The following is an 18,545-nucleotide window of genomic DNA, read 5'->3' as shown; positions in this document are numbered from 1 at the left end:
AAAGAGCCGAGGTGGCATGATATCATCTTTTGAAGAGGAAGGTTTTAAGTGTGCAATAATATCTGCTAGAGCAGATCGAGTCATAGGATAAAAATCGCTCCACTCCCTAGGGGAAGTCAATGGTGACGGAGAGGGAGCATCAGTCCCTACCTGTGGTATATGAGCACGGAGGTTCTCAACCTTCCCTTTGAATTTTTTTTTAAACTCTTCACAGGTAATAGTTAAGGAGTCCGGATGCAAATTTTGGATAGGATTTATAGCCGCATTAATTGTGTCAAATAACACTTTGGGATTATTAGCATTCTTTAAAATAGTCTCAGAATAAAATTTGTGCTTAGCGTCCTTTGACACCTTCTGAAATGTAACCAAAGATTCTCTAAACAAGTCATAACTTAAAAAGTTTGACGCAGAAGTATAAATAGGCCTTTAGTTATTCCTTTTGGTTCATATTCACTAAGTGATATATTCATGATCTCATTTTGCAAAGCCTGTCTCGAGGTCTCCTTTCGAGTGCCTGCTTAAAACCCCTCTAAATCCTGGACTGGTCATGCCCTTGACTGGTAACCACCTCACCGGCAAATGTCACTTTGTGTGATTGTATTATTCACTTCATTCAGGGTTCAAAATGACTTAGGACTCTTGGGGGGTCCCCTAAAATTAAATTATTAAATTATTACAAATTCTGAAGACTACCTTATACAAAAGGCCCTTAATGAGTCTAACATGTATAATTAATCTGGAAACATTACTATTTATGTCCAGAAGGTAGCCATCACTCAAGTTCATTGCAAGTATGCATCAGCCTTTTTTTATTTTTTATTTATTTTTTTTATAAAGGGGATGAGGTTATAAAGCCTATGGAAAAACATATGAGATACATACACATGGAAAAAATGTATTATTGGTCAGCACCACCTATTGTCCAGGCGTTAATTATCTAAAGGCGATCAATCGTTTAGCAATTTGCATTCGGTGTGTGTGCATCACGCTCGCTCAGTGTGAAAGCGCCTTTACACCAGGAGCCCTAAACTAGATATCACGTGGTGATTTCACTTTGTATTCACTGTCTGCAGTTTGAGGCTGTGTGAAGTGCGAGAACAATTTCTGTAAAAACTTTTTTCAAGTAGATGAACAGAGCTTTTATACAGTGCTTTCAAATGTACTACTGTAAACCCCAAACACTTCACAACCTTCCTTTCAATTTTTTCATGTACTTCTGTATAGAGTGTTGTCGTCTCCTGCCTCATCTCTTCTTGAAGTGTGAAATGACTGTTTAAACACAGGAAGTGTGTATTTTAGCACTCAGCGCTGTTAAAACAGTCTATTAATGTGACAGTATGGGCTCCAGTGCACTGCCTCTCATCTGTGAGTATTTTATTATATTCTTTTTTATCTTCTTTTTGTCTGTTTCTAATGCAATGCATTCAGCTGAAGATGGGATACAATAATGATTGTTGTGTAGAAGAGTCTATATATGAATCCACAGTCTCACTGTATTCTTCATTGTTCAAATTCATTGTGATGATATGTTGCGTGTTGATTAGACAAAGAGGTTGATGATGCATTTATCTGTGTGATGATGCTTGTGAAAGATGGAGGCAATGTGTGCATGTATTTTTGCTTAGTTTTGTTGTATTGTTTCTTCTTATTTCAAGTAGTTCAGTTAAATCAGGGGCCGTATACACAAAACATGTTTTCTTAGGACTAAGAGTTCTCCTAAATAGCAGTAAAAGTTCTTAGTTAATAGTTTTTTCTTAAACCCTATTCACAAAGCTGCTGAGATCAACTTTTAATAAGGAATAGAGAGAGAGAAGTCTAAAGCTAAAGCACAGTGATTGGCTGATGGGAGAGGCGTCTCTGTCAGTGATATAATCATAGAAATATTGTAAGAACGAGCCAAAGAGGTATCATGTTGCCATTCAAATAAAGATGTTAAAATATAGGCTAGGGGTCACTATTAATATGTTCAGCTAATTGTCAGCCTATTACATGTCTGCATCTTTAGAGATTGTAGAATTTAAGGGGGGATCGGGAAAGGTTCACGAGCCGGAACTCGACCTCGGGTCAACCGAGCTTCCCACAAGGCTATCGGCGCAGACGATGGGACAATGATTACATGTGCACCAATAATGAGATTATTTCTAATAGTCAGAGTAAGGTCTTAATCGCAGTAACATGTTTATATGACACGAGCAGAACTCTTCACTCCAGTTTACATGCAATATTCATTATTCTGATTTGTTAATAAATATGGTTATACCACACTCAGATAGGCATTCAGTATGCATATTATTCTGTGGCGTGATGAACATCGCAATGCCGGGTTTGCCTTCACTGCCGTCATGTTCCTCACACCGTCTGGATGAAGATACGGAGCAGAGACTGCGCAGCAAGTGTTGACAGAGTTTAGCGATTTGGGGAAGAGAAAACTTCACAATAATGTAACGTAGTTCATTCTTGAAGTTGTGTGAACAACACACGGCATCGGTGTGGAACCGAGCACAAGCACACTTTGGTCAGAGCGGTAATAATGTGATTAAAGGAGTAGTTCACTTTAAAAATTGTATGTTTCCGATGCGTGAGGACGCTGGCGTGTGTCGCCGCTTCACAAATCGCAGTTCTTTTTTTTCTTTGAGTCATTGGGCTTGAGTCATTGGCCTTTTTTTTGTTTAATGACCAGGCAATTAGGATAAGGCTTGCTTTTTAGATTTGCATATATCTGTATTTCCAACTGATTGTTCGGTGCAACTTCGGCTCTGTAGCCTAACGTTACTCACCCACGCTGACTGCTCTGGCTAGTGATCCACCACGGACAAACAATTTTGGATTATATCCTCCGGTACCACCGACTGGATAACTGCCAAGAAACCTGGACTATCGACTACTCTGTCTCGTTTTCACAACCATGCTGTTGATGCGGTCGAATGTTGGATGCATCTTCTCCGGTTCCTGTCTTCGGTAGCTAAGCTAGCTGGTGCTTCCTCATACCACCATGTCGCTAATTAAATACTCCTCCTCGGGACTTCTGAACTTCTTCTGTCACATCATACCACACTGCCTTGACACCATCAAATCACTCAAAATCCTGTGTCCACCCCGCTATATACATAGAGGCTCTTGACGTAAGTTTGTTTACACGGACTATGCTATCCCCACTGTTTTGTCGGACAGACGCTCTGTTGCTGTGAAACGACGTCATCACAACAAACTACACGTTATTAACAGGTCTGCAATGTGCATGTTATTGAACACTCGTTCCCTAAACAATAAAGCATTACTCATACATGACATTATTACTGACAGGAAAATGGATTTTCTCTGCTTAACAGAAACCTGGCAAAATCAGCAGGATTTCATGACACTCAACCAAGCCACCCCATCAGGCTATGTGTATATACAGAAGCCTCGCTCTTAGGGCTGTCTTGGGGACTTCAATATCCATGTGGACCCTAACAGCTGTCCCTTTGCTGCTGAATTCCTATCACTATTGGACTGCCTCAACATCATTCAGCATGTCAAAGGTCCCACTCACACCAAAGGTCACACACTGGATCTGGTGTGCTCCACTCCTTCCCAGCTGCAATGCATCAACCTAGCAATATCTGACCACAGTGCCATCCATTTTTATGTTCCAGTCCTTCTGCCAGGCAACAACTCAAACATACCATCACATTCCGGAACATCAAGTCTGTTAATATATCATCCCTAGCCAGCACTGTAGGGACCCACCTGGCCTCAGATCCCCCGGACCCCGGGGTGGATAACCTAGTCGCCCACTATAATACGCCGTTGTTTCTCAGCCTGGACTCTCTTGCTCCCCTCAAGACCCGGACTGTCTCTTTCTCCCGTCCTGCCCCCTGGTTCACTACCGAACTTCGCTCCATGAAGGCCGCTGGTCTCCAGCTGGAAAGGCTCTATAAAAAATCTGGCCTCACTGTCCACCTAGAGGCCTTCAAAGACCATGTGAGGTCTTATAAAGAAGCTCTCTCCAAGGCCAAAACACACTACTATTCAACTCTCATTGATAACCAGCAAAAGCAACCCAGAATGCTCTTCTCCATCATAAACCGGTTGCTCTGCCCTCACGATGCCCCCTGTCCCACTGACACTTCTAATCTTGGTTCCAATTTCCTGGATTTCTTTCAGGCAAAAGTGGACTCTATCCATCAACAACTGCTGCCTCCTACTCCTGACCGTCTACATACAGCTCATCCTCATGATGGTGCATCATCACCTGCAAAATCCTCCTCTTCACCTATAAATCTCTCCATGCCACTGCCCCCCAGTACCTACTGGACCTTCTCCATCCCTACATCCCCTCACGGAATCTACGGTCCATTGACAAGGGCCTGCTCTCTGTCCCCCACACCAGACTATGGACTTTTGGGGACAGAGCATTCAGCGTTCATTCATTCCTCTGGAACTCCATCCCCTCAGACATCCGAAATGCCCCTTCTCTGGACACTTTCAAAAAAACTTCTAAAAACCCACCTCTTTACAAAGGCATTTAACCTTGAATGACTTTTCTTTTGTCTCTGCAGTTATGTGTAAAGCGTCCTTGGGTCCGGTGAAAGGCACTATATAAATATGTTATTATTATTATTATTAAAATGAAAATTATCCCATGATTTACTCACCCTTAAGCCATCCTAGGTGTATATGACTTTCTTCCTTCAGACGAATACAATCAGAGTTATATTAATAAACACCCTGACGCTTAATCATTCATTTTAAAGTGAACTACTCCTTTAAGGAGTTTACATGCCTTTATTGCGATTAAAATCGGCGTACGCCACAGTTTAATGTGAAAATGGTTACTATGATTATGAGCTTAATTGCATTAGTTTGATCGAAATATTGCGTTCACGTGAGGTAAAGTTTAATCGCAATAGTGCCAAAATCCCAATATAGTCGCATTATGAGGGTGCATGTAAACACACTGATTATTTTCAACTTGATGGCAGTGTTTTATTCTCCATCATTAAATGTATTTTGCCTGTACATAAATTAATCTTTATGTTATGTCATTGCAGAGTAAAATCTATAAATCAGAATTTTTTTTGCATTTATGAAGAAAAGGCTCAGCACCCAAGGCTCAAATGGGAACAACACACCACAACATCCATTTTAGGATTGTTTGTGATTTGGTTTTAGTGACTTTCCACAGATTTAGGAGCTGGTTTTAGCACTAAAAACCTTTGGGAAATACTCGTAGAGCAAAAATGTAGGAGTCCCAAAATTAGGACTGACACTCATTATTTTTAAGATTTTCTCCTAAATCGGTAAGTTAGCTACTTTTTTTTGTGAATACGACCCCTGATTGTATTTGTGTTGATGTTAGTGTTGAATGATACTGTATCTTTAATAAACTCTCCATCAGAGACTCAGAGAGTTTGAGAACAGAGACTGAACACACAATCAGCTTCTCTATCACTTCTCTTTCTCTCTGACCATCTTAAGAAATAATTGCAAAAAAAGTATTTGGACACTTAAAATCACTCATAGATGCGTCTGAGTTTCATTACATTTGACACAGTTTATCAAACCAAGAGGAAACTGCCATGAAATGATGCTCGAGCTTTTCTCAGAACTAACTTCTCTTTTCTGAGACGCTTAACAGTTATTTTTTAACAAGCTGGTCTCAGCGTCATTATTTATTGGATGTTTAAAGTCAGTTCAAACTGGCAGAATAAACACAGATGTAGCCTATGTGAACATTTGAACAGCATTTTGTTTAAAATTGTGAATAATTTATTTTGTGAAATGTTTGGAGTGAAAACTGCTTGTGGTATATTCCTTTAAATATCACTTATTTTGATATATTGCATGTTTATCAACAATCATAGATCTCAGATCATAGTCACTGATTCCATGTGTACTCGAGCCCCCGGCAAAAACACAAGATAGTCTTCATTCATTCATCCAATCAAAAAATCAACAGATTTGGGAACCTCTCTGATTGGTGGATCTCACATTGAGTGCCGGTGAACAGATCTGTATCACGAGAACAGATTTAGATCAGGCATACTACTGGAATACTAATGGGGTCCTAAGCTCGGACTAATCTCTTCAATCGGACTCATTTGTTCACCACACCGGCGCATCATAATGCACACACCCGAGAGTGCTTTGTATGCACAAAAAAAAAAACGTGAACGTGCGTTGGAGATTGGTAGATTCATATTTTGTAAATATTTGTATTTTTGCGCCAACAAAGCACTCACATCGCTTCATAAACTTGAGGTTAATCCACTGCAGTCACATGGATTACTTCAATGATGTCTTTATTACCTTTCTGGGGCTTGAAAGTGGTAGTTGCATAGGCTGTCAATGGATGGACAAAAAGCTCTCAGATTTCATTAAAAATATCTTAATTTGTGTTCCAAAGACGAATGAATGTCTTACAGGTTTGGAACGACATGAGGGTGAGTAATGACAATTTTCATTTTTGGGTGAACTAGCCCTTTTAATGCTGTTTGAGAAATGCTTTTAAATATTCATTGAGATTTGTAATGAATAGTGGCCTGATATTTTGTGGTTTGCTTGTCAACAGTTTTCTCATTTCATTGTTTGCTGTGAAGCTCAGTGGTTGAAACTGCTGCTTTATTGTTGAGCATCAGTGAATCCTTCAGTGAATCGACTCTCATATCAGTTCACGAGTCATGTGACATCATTGAGTGTGATGATGTTAAAGGGATAGTTCACCCAAAGATGAAGTTTCTGTCAGTAATTACTCACTATCATGCCGTTCCAAACCCGTAAGATCTTCGTTCATATTCAGAACACAAATGAAGATGTTTTTGATGAAATCCGAGAGCTTCTGACCCCACATAGCCAGCAATGTCATTGTCACTTTCAAGGCCCAGAAATGTCCAAGTTTCGTACCATTCTGATGAAGCTGTGATTTTTAGATATTCAAAACAATTGAAAAAATGATTGAAGAGCACCTGAGGGTTAAATGCTGGAGAATAATCCATCAGTTCTCCCCTGAATGAGCATCACAACAGAAAATCACTTTCATTTCATGTAGAATAAACTATGTTTCAGTGTGTGATTTACATTGTGTTGAATGAATGGAAAAGCTTCATATCTGTGTTTCTTCTGCTTTTAGTGCTGATGTCCCTCGTTCACTCTGGACTCAGTCAAGATGTGACGGATTATGAAGGTACTATATATGCATTATTACAGTAAATTGTATCTATTTAACAAATGTGGGTTGTGTTGTAGTTAAAAAAAAAATTTCACACATTTTCACACAGCATCATCTGTCTGTTCCTCATGCTGCTGAAACACTGTTTCTGGCTGTTTCTTCAGTCAATCAAACACAGTCTTGCAGTTGTAGATCAGTCAGTCTTTCTGTTGAATCCTGTTGACTGTAAACAGCGCCATCTACCGGCCAGAACAGGTTCTGTTCAACAACCGCCAGACAAACGTTTTCTCATCAGTTAAAAAAAAGTCCGTTTGAGTGATATAATATCTCCTTTAAAATAGACTATTGTTTGTGATGCGTTATGACAGTCGAGCTTCAGATACACAGAGTGATCATATGATCATGATTCAAAAAAAGGATGGCAAATGGTTTCATTTGTAAAGAAGGGCAAGTAGCCTAACAGCAAGGGAATTAAAGAAACATGCATAATTAGAAGGATGAAAATTCTGCAAATTATGTGTAACACTCTAATTTAAACATATTTTGCTGGTGCTAAAAATGTGTTGAAAAAAAAAACACATTTGTGGGTTAGGGTGACCATTTTTTGGCTAAAGTTAGTATTTAATGAGCACATGGTGTACAGCAGTTAGCAAAGTGATTCCCTGTTGAAGCTGACTGTTCACTGTTTAAAATATATATTTAGAATTTCTGAAAAGTTATTATATTAATTAATATTTAACAATGACAGGGTGGACATGTTAAGCTTGACAACAGGCAACTACAAACACAATATGATGAAAATTAGGAAATATAAGTGTAGATAGCCTACTTATTGTGTGTGTTGCAGATGTTTTAACATCCACTGAAGAAAGACCAAATGGGGGAGGGGATGTCACTAAGTACATCAGTTGGTTTCTTAAATGGGCGTTTACCCCATAATGACAGGGTGGACAGCAATTTCAGGGACACATGCAAACTGCTTAATATTATTATGAACATAAAATATAAATAATCAAAATGACTTGTTTTATTAAATAACTTGCTGAGGACAATAAGTACATTAAAAAAGTATTTTAATTTTATGTCATTTAACCACTTTTTACACTCACTGAAGTTAGCTGAGCAGCGTGTGGGACATGCCAAAATCATATACATCCAATCAAAGAAAATGGTATAAAATCAGAAAAACACATTTCAAGAGACGTATCATTGTTCTTTTATGTGTGTAAGTGTTTGGCCATTTATAATACAACCTCAGAATTTCATTATTTTGCATTATGTTCATGATGACTGAGCGATTCTGATGAGGACACCAAAGGCACTTTATAGTGATATTGACCCTATGGAACTGTAATGCGGTCAAGACCTGCCTGGAACTACTTTAGCCGTGCGTTTCCCTGAAAATAATGCACACCTTAGAACGTTCGTCAACCAATCAGATTCAAGCATTAAACGGCCCTGTAGTATAAGTAAATGATAGTTGAACTGAACAGAATCCAGTGAGTCCATATAGTCTGTTAATGACAGTGACTTGCCATTTAATTTTTACTTGTATATTGTGAATAAAATATACAATAATCATACTTCATGTTAATCAATACCCTTGCTGACTGCAAGTAAGATTTTGAATCCATCTTCATCTGTTTACTTATATTTATTTACGAAAACAATAGTTTTGCTTGGTATTTCCGAGTCTGGCGGCCACTTAAACATGGTGGAGAGAACGATTGCTGCTGTTAAAAGGTATTCTTTATTAGTTTTTTTAAACAACAGCTATCGCCTTGTCTTGTTGTTAAAGTAGATTTGAACATTTAAGTCACTTTGGATTATAAATCGCAGTTTCAGATGATAGAAAAGTTTGTGTCCACTGATGTAGAGTTTATAAAATACACTACGGCAATAATAATGCTTTCCATGAGGCACAAACTAACATGGCGATGCCCATTGCGCATATAGGCTAGCTCAACTAATGCGATCGTTATAAAGGTGTTTAAACAACAAAACACGTGAATATTTTGAATAAAAATAAATAAATAAAAGCAGACCATCAGTCATTCAGCGCTATTGTGGCTGCCATAGATGATGTCTATGGTGGCTGCGGTTTGTCACGTGACAAGCAATGTACGCGTCACCATGGAAACAATAAAGTTCTAAATAACGGTCGCCTTGACAACCTCCCAGGGGTCAGCCAGAATATTTGAATTGTTCGTGTAAAAAGGTTAAATATGAATACAGAGTCTGTGTTAATTATTTTTTTTTAATTATTATTATTAATTACAGTACCTTTTAAACTTAATATTTTAAGTACAGTACAATTTTTTTATTAAACTTTTAAGTACAATACATTTTCATAACATAATCTTTATCATTATCATAATATGCAATACATTTTAATTTAATCATTATTTGCGTTTTTTATTTACCTGTATAGAGTAAGGGGAGCCGCTAGAAACTTTGGGCTCTATGAAAGAATATGAGGTTGGGCCCCAAAAGTAGAGTCGCCCCCTTAGCGGCGCCCCTGCCTGTATGTAAGCAGCACAGTGCAGTGTTAATATTCAATCTGTGCTTTTACAATGTTTAAAGTGTCTGGCAATAATAAATATTTTTATTAGAAATAAAACTGCCTCATTTTTGAGCTGTAATAGTTAGGCCTACTACTCTACTGTATTTTCATATTGGTCATTATGGTGGTACTTGGTGTAAAGATTTTGAGAACCACTGTTCAAGTGCATCAGACACACACACACACACACACACACACACACACACACGTTCAAAGTTCGTGTTTAGCATATTTTATGCACTTTTGTAACAAATCACTCAAAAGTAATTTATAGACCTTATGTAGAGCTGCGCCATGACAGGAATGAAAGCGAGGCTGTGAGGGACATTTACCGTTTTCAGTGACATCCGCTGTTAAAAGCTGTTATTAAAGCTCATAGATCACTTATAATTTTCCACAGCTCATATTGTCTGGGGTTTTTTGTCTACTGAAATTTCTTGGAAAGATATTTTTTCAGTGTTTCATGAGCAACAATCCAAAAACACATTAAATAACAGTAAAACCCACTGAAGATGTCTATCCACAGCCTCACTTTCATTCCCGTTAAAACTCAAATAAGCCGCTGTGATTAAAGGTTTATTTACTGTTTATTTTTATCTGACGTCTATCTTTTTGTTGCAATTAATCTGATTATTATACATTTAAAATAGTTCTAGACTATTGTGTGCCCCTTTTTTTACATCTGAGCTCCTGCCCCTGAGAAACTCAAGTTTAAATCATTTAAATATTGAAAAAAATATTTTTTATTATTTTGCCTTATGTTGGATTTTTTTTTTTTTTAATGCTTAAAATTCAATTATTTTATTGTTATATGCTGAAGGTTTATGAATTTGATTTTTTTATATTTTTTTGACAATAAAATAAAAATCAATGACTTTACATTAATTTTGTCAAATGTTAACATTTTGTGTAGGGCTTTTGGTATGTTTTTAACACAATGTTTGTGGCCAAGGACAGCACATATGTTAATTTTAACCTTTCTGACACATTTACTGTGTTTAAATTTATAAAGGAGTTAAAATGAACAAAGCTCACGCATAAAGTGTAAGAATTTAACACAGGTTGAGTCCTTTTTAACATCCTTTCTAAGAGTGTGTAAATAACATTAATATGAATATTAATTTCATGGTATCATAAGACAGCTTGACTAGTCTTATTGAAAATGTATTTAACGTATGTAGAGTAAATATTGTAAATATTGCACAAGCTGCAATTTGAACATGCTTGATTAATTCAAGGAACATGTGGACTAAATATAAATATACATATTTTATTTAGTTTTAACAATACATTTATTTATTTATAATGTAATCATCAACACAAGCAAACTAAACATTTTATTTAATGCAGTCTTTTTCTCAAAGTTTTGAGTTCATGATCTTGATTCTGCAATACTTTTATTTTATTTTATCACCTGCAGTGACGGAGAATCAAGATCAGCCTCAGACAGTCACTCTCACATGTGAGATACAGGGAGAAGACATTCAGTGGACATACAGATGGTTTAAAGGCGGTTCAGACATCTCACACACTGAGAGAGTCTACAACATCATATCTGTGTCTGATGGTGGTGAATACAGCTGTGAAGCAACGAGATCAGACTCAACGAGATCAGACTCAACGAGATCAGACATCAGTGCTGGTGTTACAGTGACTGTATCAGGTGAGTGTTCATATTCAACTGTTGCTCATTTAAAATCCATATTTGTGGTTCAGCACTTTTCTCATATTCTTCTGTATCAGCCACATCTGTTCTTAAGACAACTGAAGCAGTTCACTTTAGTCATTATTCTCTCAGATGCAGAACTGCTCACTGAATAAAGCTCAGTGTCTGTTTTCTGCTTATTTCTTTAAAGCCCCATTCTGCTTTTTCAGTATTACCTGTCATGCAGTGATGTTGCAGTTTTTGAATGTAAAAGGTCTGCAAAAGTTTAAAGATCAAAGTGCAGATAAATAAAGTTATTGTCTCCTAAAGGAACAGATTCTGAACTGCAGAAACGAGTCGTCAGTGTTTCCAGTCTCACTTCTGTAACTTATCTACGCAATAAAGTAACTAATTTGCATAATGCCAGACTATGATCTTCATTATCTGCCCGTGAACAAAGTCTGATTTGACACTCAAACACTTTAGGTCAGGGGTCAGGAACCTTTTTGACTAAAGAGACATTTTTATTCTACTTTGCAAGAACCGCATCATAGCTCATTACCATAAAGATGACCTGACGTCAACTCTCCTCGACGCCCTCACCGTCCCAGACGCGCCACCAGCTCTAAAAGACCCTAATGAATAAAATACAAAAACTTTTAAAGACAATTTCAATTAACATTTTATAGAAAGACACTACTGTTTTACAGATATATCCTGGATTATTGTGATCAAACATTCTCTGTAATATGTAATGGTCTTGCAGTTAACCATTAGCTAGCAATAGCATAGCACATGAGCTAATGTATTTATCACTGCAACAACACAGTTACTGCCTTTAAAGCAATGCCACATATCATCAGTGTGTGTTGGTCTTCTCCTGACTGAAGCACAGGCTCTTCAGCACAACAGTGACCCACAAAACTCACACACAGAAACACTTTAAATCCCAACGGAACTTTAAACACTAACAGATCTCTCAAGATCTCAGCGTCTTCACTTATTACTATCCAGTTTGACTTATTTCTTTCAAACAAAAGTTAATTTACACAAGTTTAGTTGTTGATGTTTTATTGAAAACAATAAAGATGTTACCACTATGGTCATCAGTGTTTGCTTTAGTTGGGCTCTTGACTTTTTTAACATTAATTTTTCTCTGGCTGCTTTAACTTTGAGTTTCTAAAGCACATTTGTTATGGCAAAAATTGCAAGAGAAAATCTGAACAGATGATCATGTAGACATGCAGTGGTCTGATTCACTGATCTTGTCCTATAATATAGTTTTATTATGAAAGTTATTAATTTCACATTGCTTATATAGCTCTAGAATATAACTGCTTAATTTCCTGCAGTGCTTTGATATTTTGAAATATTTTATCACACTGAAACAGTTGAAGCAAATCCAGATCCTGTCTCCACAGTGACCCCTGGTGGTCAGAACAGTGTAAATGCAAGAAAACCCCAGGCCAAACATGCATAAAAACATGTTTTTATTTACAATTTATTTAATTTGTTTTTTATTTACATACACTCACCTAAAGGATTATTAGGAACACCATACTAATACTGTGTTTGACCCCCTTTCGCCTTCAGAACTGCCTTAATTCTAAGTGGCATTGATTCAACAAGGTGCTGAAAGCATTCTTTAGAAATGTTGGCCCATATTGATAGGAGAGCATCTTGCAGTTGATGGAGATTTGTGGGATGCACATCCAGGGCACGAAGCTCCCGTTCCACCACATCCCAAAGATGCTCTATTGGGTTGAGATCTGGTGACTGTGGGGGCCATTTTAGTACAGTGAACTAATTGTCATGTTCAAGAAACCAATTTGAAATGATTATGAAAGGATAATGACATGGTGCATTATCCTGCTGGAAGTAGCCATCAGAGGATGGGTACATGGTGGTCATAAAGGGATGGACATGGTCAGAAACAATGCTCAGGTAGGCCGTGGCATTTAAACGATGCCCAATTGGCACTAAGGGGCCTAAAGTGTGCCAAGAAAACATCCCCCACACCATTACACCACCACCACCACCAGCCTGCACAGTGGTAACAAGGCATGATGGATCCATGTTCTCATTCTGTTTACGCCAAATTCTGACTCTACCATCTGAATGTCTCAACAGAAATCGAGACTCATCAGACCAGGCAACATTTTTCCAGTCTTCAACTGTCCAATTTTGGTGAGCTCGTGCAAATTGTAGCCTCTTTTTCCTATTTGTAGTGGAGATGAGTGGTACCCGGTGGGGTCTTCTGCTGTTGTAGCCCATCCGCCTCAAGGTTGTGCGTGTTGTGGCTTCACAAATGCTTTGCTGCATACCTCGGTTGTAACGAGTGGTTATTTCAGTCAAAGTTGGTCTTCTATCAGCTTGAATCAGTCGGCCCATTCTCCTCTGACCTCTAGCATCAACAAGGCATTTTCGCCCACAGGACTGCCGCATACTGGATGTTTTTCCCTTTTCACGCCATTCTTTGTAAACCCTAGAAATGGTTGTGCGTGAAAATCCCAGTAACTGAGCAGATTGTGAAATACTCAGACCGGCCCGTCTGGCACCAACAACCATGCCACGCTCAAAATTGCTTAAATCACCTTTCTTTCCCATTCTGACATTCAGTTTGGAGTTCAGGAGATTGTCTTGACCAGGACCACACCCCTAAATGCATTGAAGCAACTGCCATGTGATTGGTTGATTAGATAATTGCATTAATGAGAAATTGAACAGGTGTTCCTAATAATCCTTTAGGTGAGTGTATATCTCATGTAATCGCTCAATCAGTGTTTCAGTGAAGGAAAGACATTAGTAAAACAGCTTGTAGATAATATGCCACGTAGACATTTAGCTCAGGCTAGTCCATCAGTGTCCACAGCTTGTTAGTAAGAAGATACATTATCTCTTTCACTAAATATATGCACTATATTATACATTCATTTTATTTTATTTAACCTGTTAGTGATGTCTTCATTATTTAATGTAGGCTATGCTTAAAATATCTGTCATGAAAATCACAGCCACTGTAAATTATTATTTCAACAATGAATTGGATTAATTAGTAGGGATGCACCGAATGTTCGGCAACCGAAATTATTCGGCCGAAAATAGCCAAAAAAAGCACTTTCGGTGTTCGGCCGAATAAGTAAAAAGGCCGAATAAAATTTGCCGAACAATGACGTTTTTAATGACGCGATCAAATAGTAACCCGCGTAGAGTGAGAGGCGCGCGCTTTATGCAGCAAACATGTCGGCAGTGTGGAAGCAATTTAAAGTGTCAGAGAAAGAGGCAAAAACGGCCGTTTGCAGACACTGTTCTGCTGAATTGTCCAGAGGGGGTGCATCTGCAAAAACGTAGCCTACAGCACTTCAAGTTTAATTTATCACTTAAAATCAAGACACCCCGAACATCATGCAGAGTACGAGAAAGTAGGGGTGTGCTATATGGCGATTTTTGATCGTGGACCATTAAAATGTCTCCACGATCTGCTTTTTAAGTAATATCGTAGTATCGTGCATTCTATCAGTTGCTGTTCTGGCGCCTTTGTCCCACTGAACAACACGACGTATATTCACATAAAATGTTTACGCAGCGGAACGGGACACTGCAGTTCGCAAAAGTTCATAATTTGCATGTGCAATAATGACTTGTCGGTTAAACATTTAATTTGCGTGCTGATGCGCGTTTCTCAGTCCGTACGTTAAGTTATGTGAAGCTCACATGCACTAAAAGCCTGTCTACCAGTGCCTGGATACTGGACATTTTTTTTGCACTATTCAATGCACATTTGTTGTTGTAGACATACAGAGTTACTTTCAGCAGTCAGTTATAGGCCTAACATAGGCTATTCAAGAAGGGGGGCTTCAAAGATGGCCAAATAAAAATATTTTTTTTTATTTTACTAATTTATTTATTTTAAGTTATATATTTGGCTTTGTTTGTATAATATCTGCTGGAATGTTAAAAAAATGTTCAGTGTTAAATAAATATTTTGAAATTGTATTTATGTTCTTTGATTTATTTCTCTGAAAAGCAACACAAAATAGTAAAAAGCTAATTTTTACTATTTAATTATTGTAATGGTGAAAAAATTGGCAAAATAAATGGAAAAAAAATGCGAAACACCGCGTTCGGTATTCGGCCTTCGGCCTTCGGCCAAGCATTTCATTATTATTCGGCTTCGGCTTCGGCCAAGAATTTCATTTCGGTGCATCCCTATTAATTAGTTTTAGAAGTTAATGCAAAAAAAATGCCTCATGAGCCGATTACATGTTTGAATACAATGTGTTATTTGAGTGTTGATTATATATATATATAACTGAATTTAGGCTCTGATGTTACCCTTTAATATTATAGTAATGTGCAAGTAAGGGCTCCCGATTGTTTACAGCATTAGCAGATATATATATATATATATATATATATATATATATATATATATCCTTAAGATACTTTTAATTATAACTGAATTCATTTAAAGACAGACACAATTTGTTTAGTAAACCACTGTTTAATAAAAAAAAGAAAAATAATGTTTAGTTTTCTCCCCCCTTAACCGAACCGTGATGTCAAAACCGAGGTAATACCAAACCGCCAGTTTTACCATTACACCCCTAATGATGTGATATCATCACCAGTTAATATTGGTGTATTTTATGTCGTAGAATAAAATGTGAAAATGTCTTGACCTTATTTCAGCCATTTAACAAAAAAAAAAAAAAAAAAAAACATTAAAAAAAACATTGACTTCGGGATAATGAAAGTTGTGCTAAAATACAGCTCGCTTCAGTGTTTTGGCCTATAAGTACCTGCACCTCTCTATAGTGTCAGCTGTCCTTTTGCACCAATCTGGTGGTAATTTTACAAATTATTATCACCATTGTTTTTGTAATTTTACATACATTTCTATGTTATTTAAGACAACAGAAGAATACTGTATAAATAATACAGTAATTTTTCTGTATAAATGTTTAGCGTCCTTGTCAGCGCGCCGCCTCCCTCGGCGGAGACTAAAAGTTACAATTGTTGTAAAAGTCACAAATGCTAGAAACCACATATAATAAAGACAAGTTTTGAAAATATGCAACCCGCAGCAAAAAGTGTAAAAGTAGCTCAATTCCAAGGAAGAAACTGTGGATTTGGCAACACTTCATGCAGCGGCGGCTCTGTGCGCTAGAAGAGACTATATCCTTGCACTGGGTGGGGATTCCTTCAGTTCCAATATTTCAAATCTTCATATTTGTCATTTAAATTTCTGCATATTTCAACAAAGAATGTATGATTATATGATTTTATGATACAATATTAGGAGAAGAATACGTTACGAAACATCAAACGCAGCCATTTTTTGAAGTCCATACAAGTGCATCATATCCATCATTAAAGTTCTCCACAGACTCTGACGGGTTAATAAAGGCCTTCTGAAGTGAAGCGATGCGTTCGTGTAAGAAAAAAATTCCATATTTAATACTTTGTCAACTAAAATAACTAGTTTCCGGCAGACGGCCGTACGCAAGTCGACTTGCGTCAGAAGAGTAACACTTGACGGTGTATGACGTAGATGTAGGAGTAGCGTAAGCTTTGAGTTCAAGTTCAGTTGTTACTCTTTTGGCATACATCCATGCGTACGGCCGTCTGCCGGAAGCTAGTTCATTTTGTCGATAAAGTTTTAAATAATTTGTGACTTTACATGCATGTAAACCTGTTGTAGAAGACTCCAAAACAAAATTAGGAACCTTAAAAATAGCATAATGGGGTATTTTAGTGTGAAACGGGACACATGCAATGATTCAAAGGTTTCCCTTCATGTTTTTCACGTACAGATGTTAGTACAGACTACAGGTTTTTACCAATAATTTTGTTTGTTTGTTTTTTGTCAAAAACACAAACTAGGTCTTTAATATCATGATGTTTTTCACATAAGGACATTTTGAGCTCATAACACACTGATATTTTCAATGTTTACTTCTGTTTCTCAGTGAAACCTGTAGTGACGGTGAAGCCAGATCAGTCTGTGTTCATAGGAGAGACAGTCACTCTCACATGTGACATACAGAGAGGAGAAGACATTCAGTGGACATACAGTTGGTTTAAAGATGGTTTAGACAATCCAGACATCACTGAGGGAGACACCAAAATCACATCTGTGTCTGATGGTGATAAATACAGATGTGAAGCAAAAAGCATCAGTGCTGGTGTTACTCTGACTGTATCAGGTGAGTGTTCATATTCACATCTGTTTAATGATCATTTAAAATCAGTATTTGTGGTTCAACACTTTTCTTATATTCTTCTGAATCAGCCAAGAGGACTGAAGTAATTCAGCTTTAGTCATTATTCTGTCAGATGCACAACAACATAATCTGTGTCTTTATAAGACAGATAATGTGTTATCAGTGATTTTGAGAGTGAAAACTGTATTTCATAACTGAAGTGACTTTATAGAGTTTATAACTCTCAGGACTCACATCAATATTTTAAAGTCACAATGAAACAGAAGTAGTGAAATAACTTTATGGCAGGGCCTTGTTTCTATGCTTGTGTTTCTATGCCATGATTCCACTCTCATTTACTGCGTCATCAATCTACGCCTTTGTTAATGTTTTAAAGAGGTTAGCGACCCCTAGTGGTGAAAAAAATCCAGATTGTAGCTTTAAGCATAGCTAACATTAAAGGGGTCATATAATGCCATTTTTGTACAAGCTAATATGATTCTTTAGGGTCTAAATTAAAAGTTTGTAATATACTTTAATTAAAAATTCTCATTAGTATTTTACCTGGTCAAAAACAGCTCTGTTTTCAGCAAGCCGTTTCAGTGCATGTGTCTTTAAATGATAATGAGCTTTGCTCACCCCGCCCCTCTGTTCTGTGCACACCGTTTCTAACACAATAACACAAAAACCATAACGCGTTGTTTATTATAAACATGGGATTATGAATTATATTGAGAACGTCGTACATAGAAAACATGCCGTAATGTACCTGAGTGTAAACAGCCGCATTCATTGTGAAGCGTGCAACAAGGTTTGCAAATTTGCAAAGATTAATATAAATATTAATATAAAGGTTAAAACATTAGCACTCACTTCTTCTGGAGGTTCAGCAGGAACACGTTGGTACCGATCCGTTTTTTTCTCGTTTGTAAAGCTGTCTGGTGTGAAATAATTCGCAAAAATGAAAGCACAGACCATCGT

The 18,545-nt window shown here is 37.4% G+C and overlaps 2 protein-coding genes across 2 annotated transcripts in view; one reads left to right on the top strand and one right to left on the bottom strand.

The window, feature by feature from the left end:
• The window catches only part of LOC307156321 (immunoglobulin superfamily member 1-like), a gene marked incomplete at its 5' end in the record, with an annotated part of 516,462 nt that overhangs the window by 182,206 nt on the left and 315,711 nt on the right, over positions 1–18,545 (bottom strand). The window lies entirely within an intron of this gene.
• Positions 1,279–18,545, top strand: part of LOC307155385 (basement membrane-specific heparan sulfate proteoglycan core protein-like) — a 225,705-nt gene continuing 208,438 nt past the window's right edge. The window contains exons 1-4 of the mRNA XM_079865981.1: positions 1,279–1,365; positions 7,112–7,165; positions 11,134–11,376; positions 17,331–17,567. Of these exons, the coding sequence (XP_079722107.1) occupies positions 1,338–1,365; positions 7,112–7,165; positions 11,134–11,376; positions 17,331–17,567 (562 nt within the window). The 5' untranslated portion in view covers positions 1,279–1,337. The remainder of the gene's footprint in view (positions 1,366–7,111; positions 7,166–11,133; positions 11,377–17,330; positions 17,568–18,545) is intronic.

Source organism: Squalius cephalus, assembly GCF_949319135.1.
Source record: "Squalius cephalus genome assembly, chromosome: 3".
NCBI classification, from domain to species: domain Eukaryota; kingdom Metazoa; phylum Chordata; class Actinopteri; order Cypriniformes; family Leuciscidae; genus Squalius; species Squalius cephalus.
The sequence above is the reverse complement of the archived record's forward strand: the minus strand, read 5'-3'. Positions and strand labels throughout refer to the sequence as shown.